The sequence below is a fragment of the Anabrus simplex genome, chromosome 3 (assembly GCF_040414725.1).
Source record: "Anabrus simplex isolate iqAnaSimp1 chromosome 3, ASM4041472v1, whole genome shotgun sequence".
NCBI classification, from domain to species: domain Eukaryota; kingdom Metazoa; phylum Arthropoda; class Insecta; order Orthoptera; family Tettigoniidae; genus Anabrus; species Anabrus simplex.
In genome coordinates, this window is record NC_090267.1 from 413721283 (window position 1) to 413740156 (window position 18874).

General features: G+C 42.2%; 1 protein-coding gene across 1 annotated transcript in view; it reads right to left on the reverse strand.

Annotated features, from left to right (window-relative positions):
• The window catches only part of gogo (golden goal), a 325542-nt gene that overhangs the window by 245669 nt on the left and 60999 nt on the right, over positions 1-18874 (reverse strand). Inside the window, exon 5 of the mRNA XM_068226859.1 lies at positions 6936-7094. Within this exon, the coding sequence (XP_068082960.1) occupies positions 6936-7094 (159 nt within the window). The remainder of the gene's footprint in view (positions 1-6935; positions 7095-18874) is intronic.

An 18874-nucleotide genomic window follows, 5' to 3' on the forward strand; every position in this document is an offset into this window, starting at 1 on the left:
TTTCAACAAAGGGAGGCGAGTACTCACTAATATGCACACAATAGGGAATAATTTGTATGGTAAAGAATGAAAACGTCATTATAATGAGCCACTGTGCATAGTATTTTACATGTAATCATTTTATGTTTTCAATTTCGTGTTACATATATACGTGTCAATACAATCCCTTACTCAGAGGTGGAAACCATAAGCAATATTAAGGTTGATTTTCACGTCAAGTGTTATTCCTAGATCTGGCACTACTGTAGAGTACGCTAGTTGCACACTCTGTGTCATCCGAACTGTACAGTGACGGATTAAAGTACAGGCACAGAAGAACTATATTGAAAAACAATGTTCGTCTTATACTGCATAATCCTGCTTATTGAGATAATATATTCGTGAACAGATTACAAAATAGTACGTCGATACGTTCGCCAGAGGTGCTGTGTGATGGGACATAAGTATAGGCACATCATACTGTGTGCCTCAAATATGAAGCAGAATGTTCCCGCATATAGTGTAGTTCATACTGCAGGTTAAATGGAAATGGCGTATGGCTTTTAGTGCCGGAAGTGTCCGAGGACAAGTTCGGCTCGCCAGATGTCTTTCGGTTTGACACCCACAGGCGACCTGCGCGTCGTGATGAGGATGAAATGATGATGAAGATGACACATACACCCAGCCCCCGTGCCAGCGAAATCAACCAATTACGGTTATAATTCCCGACCCTGCCGGGAATCGAATCCAAGACCCCTGTGACCAAAGGCCAGCACGCTAACCATTTAGCCATGGAGCCGGACATACTGCAGGTAATATTTATACACCGGGCGAGTTGGTCGTGCGGTTAGGGGCGCGCGGCTGTGAGCTTACATCCGGGAGATAGTGGGTTCGAACCTCACTGTCGGCAGCCTTGAAAATGGTTTTCCATGGTTTCCCAGTTTCACGCCAGGCAAATGCTGGGGCTGTACTTTAATTAAGGCCGCGGCCGCTTCCTTCCCGCTCCTTGGTCTTTCCTATCCCTTCGTCGCCATTAAGACCTACCTGTGTCGGTGCGACGTAAAGCCACTAGCAAAAAATATTTGTACACCACAAGCATCGGTGAGTACAATGGTATGGAAAGGAAAAGAAGTCTCTCTTACAGAAAGGGGAATTATTATGCATTTACATAGCAAAAAGAAAAAACAGAACGAGATTGCAAACGCTGTCAGTTGAAGTCGTTCAGTTCGTACTGTTACTAAGAACTATCAGAAAAATAAATAAGTTAAAAACGGGGTGGGAAAAGGGTGGTCATCCAAACTGGATAGTAGAGACAAGATAACTATAAACAACCTAGAGTGGTAAAACAGTACAGTAAGATTACAACAATACAAATTTCTGCTGAATTGCACGAATTCCACGAAAGAAGGCGTTCACCACCGAACTATCCGAAGATTTCCTAACAGCGGACACCGTGCAAGAGTATCAAGAAGGAAGCCATATGTAAGTAAAGTTATTCGAAAGAAACGTCTTCGATTTGCAAAGGCGTATGTATCTAAAGATGCAGAGGTTTGAAAAACGGTAATTTTTCCGATGAGAGTCAATACAACATTTTTAACGGCGGTGGTTGCATCTTGGAACGGTGGAAGAAGAACGCAGAATGGGAACTGCACTATATTCTTTTTTTGCTACTGGCTTTACGTCGCACTGACACAGATAGGTCTTATGGCGACGATGGGATAGGAAAGGACTAGGAGTTGGAAGGATGCGGCCGTGGCCTTAATTAAGGTACAGCCCCAGCATTTGCCTGGTGTGAAAATGGGAAACCACGGAAAACCATCTTCAGGACTACCGACAGTGGGATTCGAACCCGCTATCTCTCGGACGCAAGCTCACAGCTGCGCGCCCCTAACCGCACGGCCAACTCGCCCGGTGAACAGTATTCACTCCACTGTGAAACATGGGGGTGGAGGGGTTATGATCTGGGGGTGCATGGCAGCTTCTGGAGTGGGTGAACTTGTCTTTATTGATGGGATAATGGACAAATTTGTCTGCAAGGATTTTCTACAACAAAACCTCAAGAAAAGTGCAGACAACCTCTCGCTAGGAGGCAAGTTCTATTTCCAACAAAACAATGATCCCAAACACATGGCTAAAATAATTCGTCTGTGGATCTCCTACAACACACCCTATATTCTAAATACCCATCCCCTTTTCCCTGTCATAAATCCGATCGAACATCTTGGGGGGAAGTTCAGTAAAAGGGAGAAAAACACAACATTTTAAGCAAAACTCAATTGAAGGAGGTACTTCAACAGGAGAGGAACAACATTGGATCCGAAGTCACTGAAAACATGGTTAAATCCATGCCAAACCGACTAGAGGAGGTTTTTGAAGCCGAGGGAAACCAACGAAATATTGATCAACAACCACTGCCTACAAACTATTCACGGTGGACGGTGTACTTGTACTTTTGTTCAGGGTGCTAAGTAATGGCAACAAAATGCACTCTTCATTTTCAGTATTCAAATACATTAACATGGTATATATTTATATATTTATTTTGTATATTCGTGTACTGCAGAGAGTAAAATATACTTACGTTGAATTTTGATTATTTACCCACGACAGAGTTTGCGTTGTGAATGACTGTTTACCGGGCGAGTTGGCCATATGGTTAGGGGCACGCAGCTGTGACCTTGCATCCGGGAGATAGTGGGTTCGAACCCCACTGTCGGCAACCCTGAAGACCGTATTCCGTGGTTTTCCCATTTTAGTACTAGGCAAATGCTGGAGCTGTACATAAATTAAGGCCACGGCTGCTTCCTTCTCTCTCCTAGGCCTTCCCTATTTCATCGTCGCCATAAGACCTATCTCTGTCGATGCGACGTAAAGCTAATAAATAAATAAATAAATAAATAAAATAAATAAATAAATAAATAAATAAATAAATAAATAAATAAATAAATAAATAAATAAATAAATAAATAAATAAATAAATGTTTATTCTCCTGTGCCAGTGTGCCTACACTTTTGTTCACCACTGTATATCCCAGCCAACAACATAGAAATAATAAGGTCACCGTAGCTCAGTGGTAAAGTATCGATCGGGAAATCCGCAGGCAATTCCTACGACTGCCCGACTGGCCATATTTCCTCAGTACTTATAATCTCTTTGGCATTTACCATATGTACCCAGTACGACCTAATAGCCTAATAGTCGACGCCAGCGGGTGCAGAGATGGGGTGGCCACGACTCTACTGTGGCATTCCGCATTCTGCATTCCGACCGACCAACCGAGCAGAGGATCGGTGGCCACGGCTCTACCGTGGCTCTACATCTCTGCATTTCGGAGACAGAGAGGAGCTGGTCCCCACCGTCTGCTGTTCTGAGAACGATTTTCCGTAGTTTTCCATTCCCCTGCACTAAGGCGAATGCCGGGACAGTTCCGGGACCTCACCTTCACCAATTCACATCTCCTTGGCCTGAGAGAAGGCATAACCTTCTAAGCGACCTGCTATGAAAACAATTTAGTAGTAGTCGTGAAAGCTAGGTCTAATTATTCAGTAATAACAATTAAACGTCAAGGTTGCTTGACTAGCTAATGGTCAACTGCCTCCAAGGAAAGAAATAACTGATCACGGCCGAATTGATGCGTCGCTCTAGCCAGAAGCGCAGCGTAGATCTAGTTGGTCGTGAACTGATTGATTGGTTTCATTATCCCTCGTTTAGATGGCGCACGTTGGCCATACGTGGTGCCACACTCAATGTGTGGATGTATCACTGGAATAAAAGTAATTCTTGTTAGGTTGAAGTGTTTATTTACGGACCGAAAACGTCTCTATAGAGTAAATCTCTCAAAATGTACATCCAGACAGTAAGTTATACCTCTTTACTTCAGTTTTCAATGAATAACCCCTTGTAATTTGCAACATCTCGTTTATATTAGGATTTTCATTGTTGTAGTTGAATCATACGGCAGCTGTACATTCCCTTTATCTGTTAGGTTTATTTGTAGCATTTTCACCTTAATTATATAAAAGAAAACAATAACAAATACTGACTGGCAAAATCAATGGATCGCTGTCCGGCTCCATGGCTAAATGGTTAGCGTGCTGGCCTTTGGTTACAGGGGTCCCGGGTTCGATTCCCGGTGGGATCGGGAATTTTAACCTTAACTGGTTAATTTCGCTGGCACGGGGGCTGGGTGTATGTGCCATGGGGCCATCATCATCACGACGCGCAGGTCATCTACGGGTGTCAAATCAAAAGACCTGCATCTGGCGAGCCGACCTTGTCCTCGGACACTACCGGCACTAAAAGCCATACTCCATTTCATTCAATGGATCACTTGAATTTTCAAAGGAAGATGAAATGAACCTGAGATAATATCAGTGGCGGTGATAAGGAGCAGGGGGGGTGGGGGTGTACATGGCTGTTTCTTACTTCAGGTAGCTGAAGAGCGATTTTACACATTGATAAAGCTATATCACACAACGCAGTATTATTCGTATTACAGAGGGTTATTCCAAACTTAGGCCATCGCAGTGCAGAGCTTCTTTAATCAATAGGAGTGCGATAGTTGTTTCTGAAAGAATGTAGCCCAGTCTGTTCCAATAATAACCATCCCTTGCTGCCACTCACGACAATCAACAAGACTTTTGAAGTAATTAGCCATTTCTGAGAACCCAGCAGTCAGCGAAAATGCGGTAATAAAGACATCTTCCTTGTCTACTCTGTAAATACTGAAATAATTTCAAGTGTTTGGCCTACGATGGCCGGTTGAGTTGTAAACTGTTGGGTCCTAGGAACAAGATTGGAAATGAAAACCTACAACCTGTTTTCCGGTCTTTGCCCGGGTCAGGGATGTAATGAATGAACCACATATAGGCTATTATTTCAATGGTGTCGCCACTCCCAAGGTGATTATTAATGACTGATTAATGCTATGAAATGATAATGGAGAGTTTTGCTGGAATGAAAGCTGACAGGGAAAACCGGAGTACCCGGAGAAAAACCTGTTCCGCCTCCGCTTTGTCCAGCACAAATCTCACATAGAGGGATCGGGATTCGAACCACGGTATCCAGTGGTGAGAGGCCGACGCGCTGCCGTCTGAGCAACGCAGGCTCAGGAACGAGATTATATCTTAATATTGTGACGGTCAGCGTGTTTTGGTTACTATAATTGGAATATGCATTTCTTGTGTGTGTGTGTGTGTGTGTGTGTGTGTGTTTGAAAACTAAATTGTGTAACTTCTTCTTATTATTATTATCGTCGTCGTTGCTGTTCATTGTAATAATATACAACCAAATACTACGAAACAAATTTGCAACGTTCCTTATTAGGAAACGAGAGGCCCATTTTCAGTTATTGCGGGAGGGGGGCTTGTTAGTGCCTTTTTTTTTTACGGGGGGCTCCCGTAGCCCGCTCCCCCGCCGTGACCATCGACTCAATCTACATGGCCTCCGACATGCTATTAATTTCTAAGAAGAAAGAGATAGCAGGGAAGAGTGGAAAGTGATACAAGGAGTATCTGCCGGTTTCCGAGTTAGACTCGCTACCACGGCAAGAGTTTGTGTTTGGTACGGTGGTGTTGAAGTGTGGTATTGAAGGCTCAGGGAAAAACCACATAGGCAGAAAGGAGAGAGAGCCTACGTGTAAAACCTGACATTGTTAGTGCCGCTACTGCAACCAACCACAGCCGACTAAGATTACTCCCCGCCCCCCACCAATAAGAGCCCAGGTGACCGCCCTGACCGGAAAACATCTTGGTATTCACCTATCACTGATTCTGCCATGGGTTGAATGCTACCTGTGAGGCAGTTGGACAGTATCTTGTAGCAGATATTTGTGCTTGAGTACTATAGTATTAAAGGCTTCACGATCTTCTATGATGTCATTCGAAATATTCATTTCTTGGAGGTCCGCCTTAGTTTCTTCTAGCCAGTTTATTTTGACTTTCTTTGAACTGATTGCTTTAAATAATCTTTTGTTGAGTCTGTCACTGTTCATTCTATAGATATGGCCATCGAATTTCAGACGTCTCTTAAGTGCGGCATCAGGGAACCTGTCAGTTAATGAGTAGAGGTCCGCAGTTCTCTTAATCCACATTCCATTTTCTCCGGAGATTTTTCCTTCCTTGCTGTTCAGTTTCTATAATTTTAGAGTGACCTCCAAGGGATATGGTTTCTGAGGCATATAATACTCTCGGCCTACTAGACGGTAGAGAAAACTGAATCTCCCTTGGGCGTCTGTGGCTGAGTTTTAATGAAATTTGTCAGATGAACGCCAAATGTGTCACTAGCGATCTTTAACATGCCATCATCGTAAGACATGGAATGTGGTATGGACTCTATTCCGCCCTTTAAAAATCAGAATACCCCTGCCAGATTTGAACCCGCTATCTACCCCTGAACGAGAGAGGGTATATGCCGCGTCTGATGGTGATTCGTCCGGCAGATGGGGACGGTAAGCCTTTAGCAAACCCTTTGATGTTATTCGACAGGACTAAGCTATGTGGCAGCACCAGGTCTCACTCTCCCCTTACCTCGCCATTACCACGTCCAGTTTCATGGCTACAATGTTTAGCGTGCTGGCCTTTGGTCACAGGGGTCCCGGGTTCGATTCCCGGCAGGGTTGAGAATTTTAACCATCATTGGTTAAGTTCCCTGGCACGGGGGCTGGGTGTATGTGTTGTCTTCATCATCATTTCATCCTCATCACGACGCGCAGGTCGCATACGGGAGTCAAATCAAAAGACCTGCACCTGGCAAGCCGAACTCGTCCTGGGATCTCCCGGCACTAAAAGCCATACGCCATTTCATCATTACCACCACCCCCACCACCACTAGCATCACCACCACAACTCACGACGTACACCAGGCAAGCCGAACTTGTCCTAGAACACTACTGGCACTAACAGCCATAAGATAATTAAAAAGAACTACTGATTTTGATTTGGGGAAGTTAACTCACCTTAAGATAGGCGGCGGCTGCAGCGTCGTGGATGACAGGTCTTGAGGTGGGAAGGGCTGACCGCACAGTCAGAGCGTAGTGGCCCGCAAGACCGAATAGTTCACAGCTTAGTTTGAGAGAAAGTCTGCGGTATCCTCGAAGCTGCTCCGCGTACATCACCTGAAAGACAAAAATAAAAGTTCTTAAATTTGTTAAAGAACTAGGTGGTGTACCCGTCTTGACGGGACAATCATATAGCCACTCCCGAGCTACAGTACTTCCCCCAGTATTTAGGCAGACTGTTCCGCTTGGGACACAGCAGAACTCCCACCAATCGGAAATGAGTGGCAGCAGAAGAGAGAAATCACATCACAACAAACAATCGTCAATGTAACGTTATTGCTGATCAGTTTTATGAGCTTTCAATATTGCACGCCTTCACATTTAGTTTTCTTCCGACTCTGATATAAGGGCACGTAATGTAAAGGGTGTCATTCCTTCTTTCACTACTCCCTTTTATCTTATTCTAGCGATCGTTCCTTCGCGATTTTTCTCAATTTTTGTAATCATCTTCACAATTTTCCTTGTCGATATGGGCCGATCGCCACGCGGTTTTACACCTTAATACAATCATGACAAAAACCATCACCAGTCAACAGGATTGAACAATATTTCCATATTAACAAAGCACGGCGTAAACTGTATAAGACCGAGCTCGATAGCTCCAGTCGCTTAAGTGCGGCCAGTATCCAGTATTCGGGAGATAATAGGTTCGAACCCCACTGTCGGCAGCCCTGAAAATGGTTTTCCATGGTTTCCCATTTTCACACCAGGCAAATGCTGGCGCTGTACGTTAATTAAGGCCACGGCCGCTTCCTTCCCACTCCTAGCCCTTTCCTGTCCCATCGTCCCCATAAGACATATCTGTGTCGGTGCGACGTAAAACAACTAACAAAAAAAGCAAACTGTATCAGACATAAATGATCGGAAATTGCATTCTCTATAACTTTTGTTATGTAGTACTTTTCGATTGAATCAATAACATAGGTATTTAAAGATATTTTAGGCACCTTCCCCTAAACTACCATTTCCATCAGCGTGAATAAAATTATTGATAGCCTAGACTTTAGTGCCTCATTTTCTGACTTTACATACGGATTTTCATTAAATTCTGTTCAACTATTTTCTCGTGGTTCGGCGTTGATATGGACTTGGCAACAAAAATTCGAAATTCATGAATATACCTGTTATCATAGCTAGCACGGTAAAAAATGTAGCCAATAAGACATAAATAATCGAAAATTTAATTTTAACTTTAGTTATGTATTATTTATCGATAGGACCATTAATCACATAGATATTTGAGGATTAAATTTTAGGCCTTCCCCTAAACTATCATTTCTCTCAGCGCGAATAAAATTATCCACAGCCTAAATTGTAGTGGTTCATTCCTCAATTTTTCATACCGATTTTCATTAAATTATCTTCGGCCATTTTCTCGTGATGCCCCTACACACATACATATAGAGATGACGGAAATTTTAAAATGCATTTTCTTGTTACTGTGGACACGACCGATACGGAAATACCATTCATTTTTAATTCTGAGCGATGTACAGATAAAACTCTTATTTTATACATACTGTATTTCTTTTATGTCTTTGCTGGCGGGTTCAAGTGTTTACAGTGCAATATGTCTTCTGGTATGGGCTAGAATAAATGTGTTACTTTCATTGACCTGTCTCAGTCTCATCCTTGGCTTTGACAATATGAAAGTGACCGAGGTATGAGCGATTCTAGTAATACCGTTCCTTATGCAGCCAGTCCCTGTTATGGATGACGTAAAAATATCGCTCATAGGGTCGGTTGGTGCGGGCATTTCAGTGGCCTTGGGAGACTGATATGTAACAGCAACTTCTGGCTAAATGAGGAAAACAACAGGGAAACTACCTCACCCCTCATTTCCCTAGTATACCTCTTCAGTGACACCTAGGCTATCTATGGCAGTTATTGGTGGAGCTGTAGAGGATCAGACCAGCCTTCGGACTGAATACCCAACATACATCCATATAGATGTTTAACACCACTCTTGTCAGCATTAGGTTCAGTCAGCTATTATTAGATACTGCAGCTAGTGGTGGTGATTATTGTTTTAATAGGAAAAACAACGAAACACCATCCCCTCATAACACTAATCAGAGACTGGACGAGGTCCGACTCTTGGACATGTAAAGGTATCGGCAAAAGATGAAGAAGCACGAACCGTGCAATAATATTTCCTAAGCCTCCAGAACAATACCGTAGGGGACGGATGAGAACTTAGGTGGAAGAAGGGAAGTGAAAGCGAAGAGCCTTGCATAAGTGGATGAGATATCAATCTTAAAGACACAGGAAGATCCCATGGTCTCTTCCACATGCTCCCCAAACTGAAAGTGGTGGTGATGGTGATTATTGTTTTATGAGAAAGTACAACTAGGCAACCATCCTCTGTATAACACTAATCAGAGAGAAAAAATGGAAGGGATCCGAAACTTCAAGAAATGAAGGTATCGGCCAAACAAAGAAAAGGACCGCAAAGGGCGTGAAAATGAAGACTCTCTAGTCCTCGAATGCTCTAAGAGCGTCGGGGTCGGAAAAGAAAAAGAGTTGACCAAGGGAGGTCGGATAGGATAGATGAAATTTAGGAGCCTTGCACAACTAAGTGGAAGCAATGCCAGGACTCAGCTAAGGGCCCCGTGGTGTCCAATCCACGCTCCCAAGTTGAGAGCCCCTGGAGTCTTTTAGTCGCCTCTTACAAATGGCAGGGGATACCGTGGTCCCCAACAGATGGCCCATTGAGGAATATAATAGGCCGTTCGAAAAATTGCAGTCTACATCAATGCTAGGATTCTCAACGTATCATGTCGTCTTAAAACTTTGAATACTTGATCCAATTACTTACAATATAAGTCAAGAATCAACGCATAGCCATTCGATTTGAAAATCTATGAAGCAAACACCTTTACTTATTGCTCAAAAGAACCTTGACGAAGCAATTATTCAGGACTTTACCTACGAGGTACTCACTGATTTCTCTTTTAGAATTATGGTATATTAAAGAAGTAATTTTTCATCAAATTTGACAATGCGTTCCCAAAACTTGTCATTTAACGTTTTTTTGAGAATTTGTTTGCAGGTATCAACTTACAAGTACAAGTAGATCTAAGAACCGGTGAGTTCATGTGGATTTTCTGGAGATGCGTAACAACTGTGGATTTGGAAACACAGAGGCTTGTGAACAATTACTAGTAAGTGATCGACGCAAAGAATCTCATTTCCTATGACTGAACTAGGTTTGCTTACAAGGCTAGTATCTAAACGTTTGAAGTGCCTGAACCAATATAATGCTATTATTATCCAAATCACTACATTTTACATATTAATTTGACTGGAAACTGAGCACTCAAAGCCCTTCTCCAAAAGAATCCATGCAGCATCTGAATGCGATTTTGTCATCACATAATTATCTCCTAAGGTGTTATCCTGGAGATGATATGCAAAATATGAAGTGTACATTGTACAAATGATCTGAAGCAGCAATAACTGCTCGAGTTTAAATAAAATTAGACCACAGCAAAAATGAGAAATAGTGGCATCGCTTGAAGATATTCTATACATCTTTACGCTATGCCACTGAAAACAGCATTTGGATCAAACACAAAACTCTTTGAAATACATAATAATTAGAATGAGACATAATTCAGTTAGCCCCATAGCCATAACACTGTTTTCTTTATACTGAAGGACATTTCACAGTCACACTTCCTATCAATGATATGAATAACATGAACAACCGCCTGAGTGAAACCAATGTAACAATAATACGTATATCAGAATATTGCTCGACGTACAAAAAAACAATTAGAATGAATGTTACAATGGCATTTAATTAGAATCCGAATGAACGGTGCCAAGTCACAGAACACCGTTTCTATATTTTTTCTGCCTGTATTACACGTACCTTGCATAGTCACCTGTTTTAGATAATTTTACAACGCATCAGGTATGCTGATCTGCATCACACGCTGCAATTGTTATCCCGTCAACCAAAAATTGTTCCTGGATACTCTCACAGAACGGCCCTAAAATATCCTCAGGTGGGAAAGCAGCACGATTTGTTCCAGGTGATTTATGACAAAGCAGTAGTGTTACAATCATACTGCAAACTTTGTGTTGGAAAGACTTTGGAGTAAGGAGACAGAATGCTCGATTCAATCAATCATCAATGCTCTGCATTTAGGGCGGTCGCTCAGGTGGGAGATTCCCTGTCAACTGTTTACCTATATTTATTTATAATATTAAATATTTTCAACGAAGTTAGAAATTTATTGAACATTTACCTTGATAATTTATTCCAATCCCTCATTTCTAAGTCCTATAAATACATAATATTTGGCCAATTTGTCCTCCTGAATTCCAACTTTATCTTCGTATTATGATCTTCCCTAATTTTAAAAGCTCCAAACAAGCGCATTGTTCTACTTATGTCATTCCACGCCAACTCACCATTGACAACTAAACATACCACAAAGCCGAGCACCTCGTCTCTTTACTCCCAAGTCTTCCCAGCCCAAATTTGCAAATTTTTGTAACACTACACCTTTGTCGGAATTCTCCCGGAACAAATCGAGCTGCTTTCCTTTGAATTTTTTCCAGTTCTAGTATCAAGTAGTCCTGATAAGGGTCCCTTATACTGGAGCCATACTCTAATTGTGGTCTTACCAGATGTTGGGAATTGATAGACACTACTTGAGATCATTCTTTGGACTGTGCTATGTTTTATATCTTTATTTAATATCATTGTGTCGTGTTATATCTTAGATTTTTAGATTTTTTGATAACAATAATAAATAGAAAAGAAACGAGACTAGTATGTTTACTTGACTGTTCTTCCAATATAACGATATAATTTTGGTGCCGGAAACACGGGAAGAACTACACTCCAGCGCGAATGGGCAATATACTAGAGACTAAATAGGTAATCATTGGTTTACTACACGTTCCGTAAGGAGACTACGGGAAAATTGCTGCCATGGAAATAAAACCTATCACGCCAACCCATCAACGTACGGTAACATTTCTCAGATGTAATTTTGTTCCTGTTAATATCTGAAATACTTAAGGAACTTCCAAATACCGCATAAAGCATAGTACGATAAAAAAGGGGTATAAGGGTATAAGTAGTATTTGTAGTGTAAACGCATAGATAGTTTATTGGTTAAGCCAACACCTCCTAGATAATAAGGCCTAACAACAGCGTAGTGACGTCACGCAACGGAGGCGATGGCAATGCAGAGAAACGCGGAACATAGTTAAACACAGACATGATTTTAATATTTTTTGCCAATGGAATAATTTATTTACTAACAAATAGCGTTTCAAATTTGAAGGATATTGAATTATACTGTCGTTATTACCGTATTTTAGTGACTCTGCCATTAAAGATAAACAGCAGACAGTTGTAAAACACGACAGCATTTTGCAATGTTAACTCACTTAGGCCGAATTGCTAACATCACAACAGAATGTTACAAACATATTTCAATTTAAATAGGCATTACGTGATCTTAAAAGAAAACTAGCACGTATAATATTAGCATAGGCCTAACATCTAAGCTGATGTAGCATCACTGGCAGTATATGCACATGAGCCTACAATGTTTCCTCCCTTGGAGTTCATGTATGGTTTAATGAGAATTTCACCTACCATCGATGTTACTAATTTGTAATTCTGTTCGAAACCTTTATGTATTCCAGAAAGTATGTAAGTTTCTAACCTAATATTGGACTACCATTCGGACTGGAGCCTACTCTTTTAAAAGTATTGACATATTGTGGCAACATTAAATTGCTACTGTCTCATAAATTTGTAAAAATCGCACGGCGCAACAGCCCTGAAGGGCTTGGCCTTGATCCTGCTCAGCCCGAAGACCTGCAGATTGCGAGGTGTCTTGGGTTCCGCAGGACGAATCCTTTTAGCCGTTATTCTTTGCTTTCTAGACCTGGGCCGCTATCTCACCGTCAGATAGCTCGCAAATGTAAACACGCAGGCTGAGTGGACCTCAAACCAGCCCTCATATCTAGGTAAAAATCCCTGACTTGGCCTGGAATCGAAGCGGGGCCTCCGGGTAAGAGGCAGGCATTATATCCCCTCACCACGGGGTCGGCCATAAATTTGTAAACATGAGGAGATATCAGACAGAAGGTTGAACAAATAACAAGAAAATCATACACATACTCCTTTATGAACTAAGAAATATTTAAACTATGGCTATTAAATTAACTGTTGGGACATCATCCCCGGTGTTCAATTCACCAACTAGGACTAGAATTAACTTATTTATTGAATCTTTCTACACATTGTTACACTCATTCCTTGTGATGCAGCTATGATGTTTTGTAACTAAAGAATATACCGCATTTGTATTAGTAATTTTGTCCACATATTCATTAGAAATATTTTTTACTTCAATAAAACCCGTTTAGAATAAAGGCCATGTCTTATAAGATGATTACATATGCCATGCAGTATGGTTGCCTTGATGTATCGACGTACAGAAAAATTACTTACTTTCCCTTCATCACAGTACAACAACCATCAGGTAACAACGTGTTTATTGTACTTTTCAGCTGTGTTGAAATTCTGTGTATGAGATATGTACTATCTTCAATGGCTCTCTTTATTGCTCCTTTCTATTCTACATTTTTGCCTGGTTCTTTTAACTACTCCTCTTCCAAGACCATGATTGTCAGAGACAGCAGTGGCTTATATCTTTTCCAACTGCCCATCATATTTATAGTTACATTCTGGCAGGATCAGTACCAGTTACTTCCCATAAAATATCACCGACTTTGAAATGTCTGTGGCATACCTGTAAAATAATGTATCACCGTGAGCGAAATTCGTGCATTTACAGAGTGAATCGGCCTACACCAGCAGCTCCTGTAGGTGGTATGTTTTAATGCGTATAATAATAATAATAATAATAATAATAATAATAATAATAATAATAATAATAATAATAATACCGTTGAAATAATGTATCCCATGATTGTGATCTAACATAACCTTATATCATTGAAGAGTAAATATGCCTACATATCACCAGCTGTTGCGTGTAGTTAAATACGTCATAGGCCTATACTCATTATGATTGTGTGAGAATGTAATAATAATAGTTACTCACCATTGAGTTATTAGTAAATCTGTAGTCTTGTCTTGGAATTGCACGTAAACATATCTGCCGCATAACCTCGTCTTTCGTAAACTTAATGCATGCACTTCGTTATCACTGCCGGAATTCTCCTTAAAGTTGAGTACGCAACACATCAGTACCATTACGTACAACGGTATTAACAATTGGCACCATTAAACGAATTAAAACTCTTCTAATTTCAGCGTTACATGGCCAAACTCATTGCTGTGTTATTACTGAAAAGGTTCAAGCTTGCCTCCCGATTTTGACGTCACAGTATATTCCCAGAACAGTTGTGAGGCCTTATATATCTAGGAGGTGTTGGTTAAGCTGGAAGGGTAGCCATATTGTTTATTTACGTCACTTGGAGAAGACTTCACGCATGACTAAGTGACCAGTGCTGCCATCCAAGGTAGGTAATTACTTAACGTTCGAAGTATATGGATAGTTGTTTAATATACTGTCGTAACTCGGTGTTCTCACATAAAACATTCTGCTGGCAAACAACAGAACAAAGTAAAAAGATCTAAAAAAATTCCAGTACCAGGAATCGAACCCAAGCCTTCTAAACTAAAGTCAGCTACCCTAGCCAGTATACAATACCGTAGCACGGCAGAATTAGTTTATTCATACTTCCACGTAGCTGGTCAAATTTATTACGATTTATTAAATATTGTATGAAAAGTAGTAGACAGATAGGCCTGCCGGCTCTGCTGTTTCGCTGGGAACGGTGCTAGTTGTTGAACACGAAGGTCTAAATCCATGCCAATTTGCAATGGACAGAGACGGAACAGCATCTGCCTGCAAGATTTTTCTCTGCGGTAATCCCAGTAGTTCATTTCTCAAATCTCGTTCATAATCCTCCTGACGAAAATGTATGGAACATACTGTGGCATTATCAGGATTAAATTTGTCACTTCGCTTACAGCGCAACATCCACACTCGCCTAATCTCCTCACGTTTTGGAAATCTGTGGTACAAGACACCAGTTGTTTCCGATCCCCAATTAGTACATTGTGCCATAGCACAATTAACTATATATTTAGAAACCTTACTCATCTTTAACACAACACGAAAAATGTTACAAGACTGCGTATCGCAAAATAGATCTATACTGAAAGCGAGTTCCTTATCGTTCACCGCAACAGCTGCCGACAGGAGACCTCCACGTGACGTCAGCATGAGGCATTGCTACGCTGGAAGCAAAGCGCGGGAGTCGGGAATGAGCCCCCCTGGCTGCCATCTGCTGGCTTTCCTTGAACTACGTCGCAATACATCGGAGTGCGATTAATAATAGATCAAGTAACGAAATATTTCCCACGCTATTACGAAGTCCCTATCAAATACACTATTTTACTATAGCAAATTCACGTCTAGAGGTCCAGTATGGAAGGCGGTAACGCGAACACACGACTACACCAATTGAAAAGAAGACGTGCTAGGGAAAGGGCAAACATTACACGTCTCATGGTGAAAGCACAAGAGTTTACTGACTCTACCTCTCCCGAGGATTACGAGTACTGTAAGGATAGGTTACAAGAGACTTTGGATAAATTAAGAGCCCTGGACGATGAGGTTCACGACCTCCTGGATGACACCGCGTACGCTGATGACATAAGTACATGTGAGGAATATATAGAGAACGCCAAGCGCGCTATCATTCGCATTTCGCATGGGATGGAGAGAAAACTTGAAAGCGCAATGTCGAATCTTAGACTCACGAACACACAGACGGTACCAACACTTGCCTCAGCTGTTCCCTCAACCACGTTAAGACTCCCCCCAATAAGACTAGAACCCTTCTGAGGTAATATAGAAACATGGGCACGTTTCTGGGAACAGTTCGAACAGTCAATCGATAAGGACACATCACTCTCTGCTATTAATAAACATATATTTCTGAGGGGTTATTTAGAGGGGGACCGAAGCACTTGATTGAGGGCATCGCAGTGACGGCCGAGACTTATGAAGAGACTGAGAAAATTTTTGAAGCTCGCTACGGCGACAAGAATAGAATCATACAGGCCCACTTGGACTACATAGAATGTATTAAGCCCATCCAGTTTGCCACACCGGACGCACTTAATTCTACGTTTATTTACTGCAATCGCCGCATTCAAGCTCTGCGCGCTCTCGGGGAAGATGTGAACGCCTATGGCCGAGTACTTGCACCGAAGATCCTCCGAGCATTTCCAGACGATATATGCCGTCGCTGGATCATTCATGCAAAGCGAAAAGACCTTTCGGAGGGGAACATCCTCAAACTAATGGAGTTTCTTGGTGAGGAAGTTGACGGAGCGCTTACTACACAAAAGATTCGTGGTGAATCCTCCATACCATCAAGCTACCCCAATACGGCGGAAGCTCTTCACGTCCGTGTCGATCCTAAAGGCTTAGCAGGAAAAGAGGTTAAGGGGCCGGAACCATTTTGCGTCTTTTGTGAATCAAGAGGTCACTGGGCTCAGGACTGTAAGAAAATCACAAACGTTACGGAGCGAAAGGAGAGGCTGAAGAGAGCTAACCAGTGCTTCCTGTGCCTCAATCGAGGGCATACGGCGTTCAATTGTCGAAAGAAAGGAAAGGCACAGTGTGCTAACTGCAAGAAGTCGCACCATAAATCCCTTTGCGACAACGGAAGGAGTCTCAAGACCTCAGAAGATCAGGCCAACACAGCTTCTGTAGGAAAAATAGATATCACCACACCAGGTTTCACATTCTTGCAGACAGCTCAAGTAAGAATCACTGGACCTACAGGGATAAGCCGACTTACTCGATGTATACTAGACAGTAGAAGTCAGGCAACATTTATATCAAGATCACTGATAGACGACCTACAGCTACTAACCACCGACAAAAGAGAACTGACTGTTTACACATTTGAGTCCCAGACTAACCCATCATGTCAGCGCAGAGTCGTCAGGTTCAGTATGAAAGGAGTTTACACCAACTTTACGGCTTCCATGAAAGCTTACGAAAGTGCACACTCACTCTCACCTCAACCAGCAGCTCCACAAGACATCAAAACTTGGGCGCACATACGGAAATTGCAGTTAGCAGACCCTAGGTCTGATTCGAAAGAAAACCTGCCCGTGGAGATCTTAATTGGCAGTGACCAATACTGGAAAATAGTGAAGGACGGTTCACCGATTCGAATATCTGAATCGATCGTTCTGATTCCAACAATTTTTGGATGGATCTTAAATGGAAACCGATCAGGGACTTGTGTGAATTCTACTGTTGTGAACTTCATTCGACAAGCTTGCTCACCTTCGGATGATGAACTAAGAAAATTATGGGATCTAGAGGCAATGGGAATAGTTGCAAATCAAAATCGAGACCTAACTGAGAAAGTCTCTGCTATTCTTCAAGAATTCAAGGCAACCTATCGCGTTGAAGGTCGCCGGAGAGTGGTCTGCCTACCAAGAAAGCAGGATGTTCTTCCTTCAAGTAACAAGATAAACGCGGAACTTCGATTTGATGCCTTGATCAAAAGACTTCAAAACAATAGCACTTTAAAGGAGGTGTACTACAACCAAATGCTGGATCATATCATGAAAGGACAAATAGAAGTCACACCTACTGGAGATCCAAGGAACACCACGTTTTATCTTCCCCACCAAGCTGTAAAGAAGGAGAAACTGGGAAAAACAAAATGGAGAATAGTTTTTGACGCATCTTCTCATGAAACCAACTCTCCGTCTCTCAATGATGCTTTAGAGGCAGGTCCAAATCTGTTACCGGAGACACTGGCTATTCTACTACGATTCAGGCTACATCCCATGGCCATCATTACTGATATTACACAGGCATTTCTTCAGCTGATCTTGCACGAGGATGACAGGGACTTGACCAGATTCTTGTGGTACAGGATCACCCAGGACAGTAACGGAAGTTACCACACGACGGACGAGGTAGTGACCTATCGCTTCACTAGGCTCCCATTCGGCCTGACTTGCAGTCCGTTCTTGCTTTCAGCAACACTGAGGGAACTCGCCGACAGATACAAGACGACATTTCCTATTGCAGCACCCCTCATAGATGCCAATACCTTTATGGACGACTTCGTATCCGGCGCAGAGAATGACAATGGTGTGATTGCCCTGTATTACGAACTTACTGCACTGATGAAATTGATGAACTTCCACCTAGCGAAATGGGCCACTAATTCAGACTCGCTAAAGGCCATCTGGAGAGCAGAAGGTCAAGAGGTCAACGTAGAGACGCAGGTACTAGGCGTTTACTGGAATACAGAAACGGATAACCTTTACATTAACCCAGAGGAGATCACCAAGGCTTTACCTGAAGGACCAATCACCAAGAGGAAGTTATTACAGATTACGGCTAGATTCTATGATCCACTCGGACTGTTATCCCCCGTATCCCTCCTCAGTAAGCTGTTATTCCAGGATACGTGGAACAGGGGAATTGACTGGGACGAGTTGCTACCTCTTGATATCGGAGCATCATGGAACACTTGGGCATCCTCCTTATCCTCTCTTTCACGGGTACAAATTCCGCGGTGGCTAGCTACTTCAACGGCGGACAAGGTTCAGATCCACGTATTTTTTGATGCTTCAGACGTACTCGTCCATCTGGCCTGCAGCAAGAACAGGCTCACCCCGATCAAGAAGGTAACCTTGCCAAGGCTCGAACTACTAGCAGCGCTAGTGGGAGCACGATTACTGTCCTATTTCTGTGCAGCTACAGGCCACGATATCACTCAGG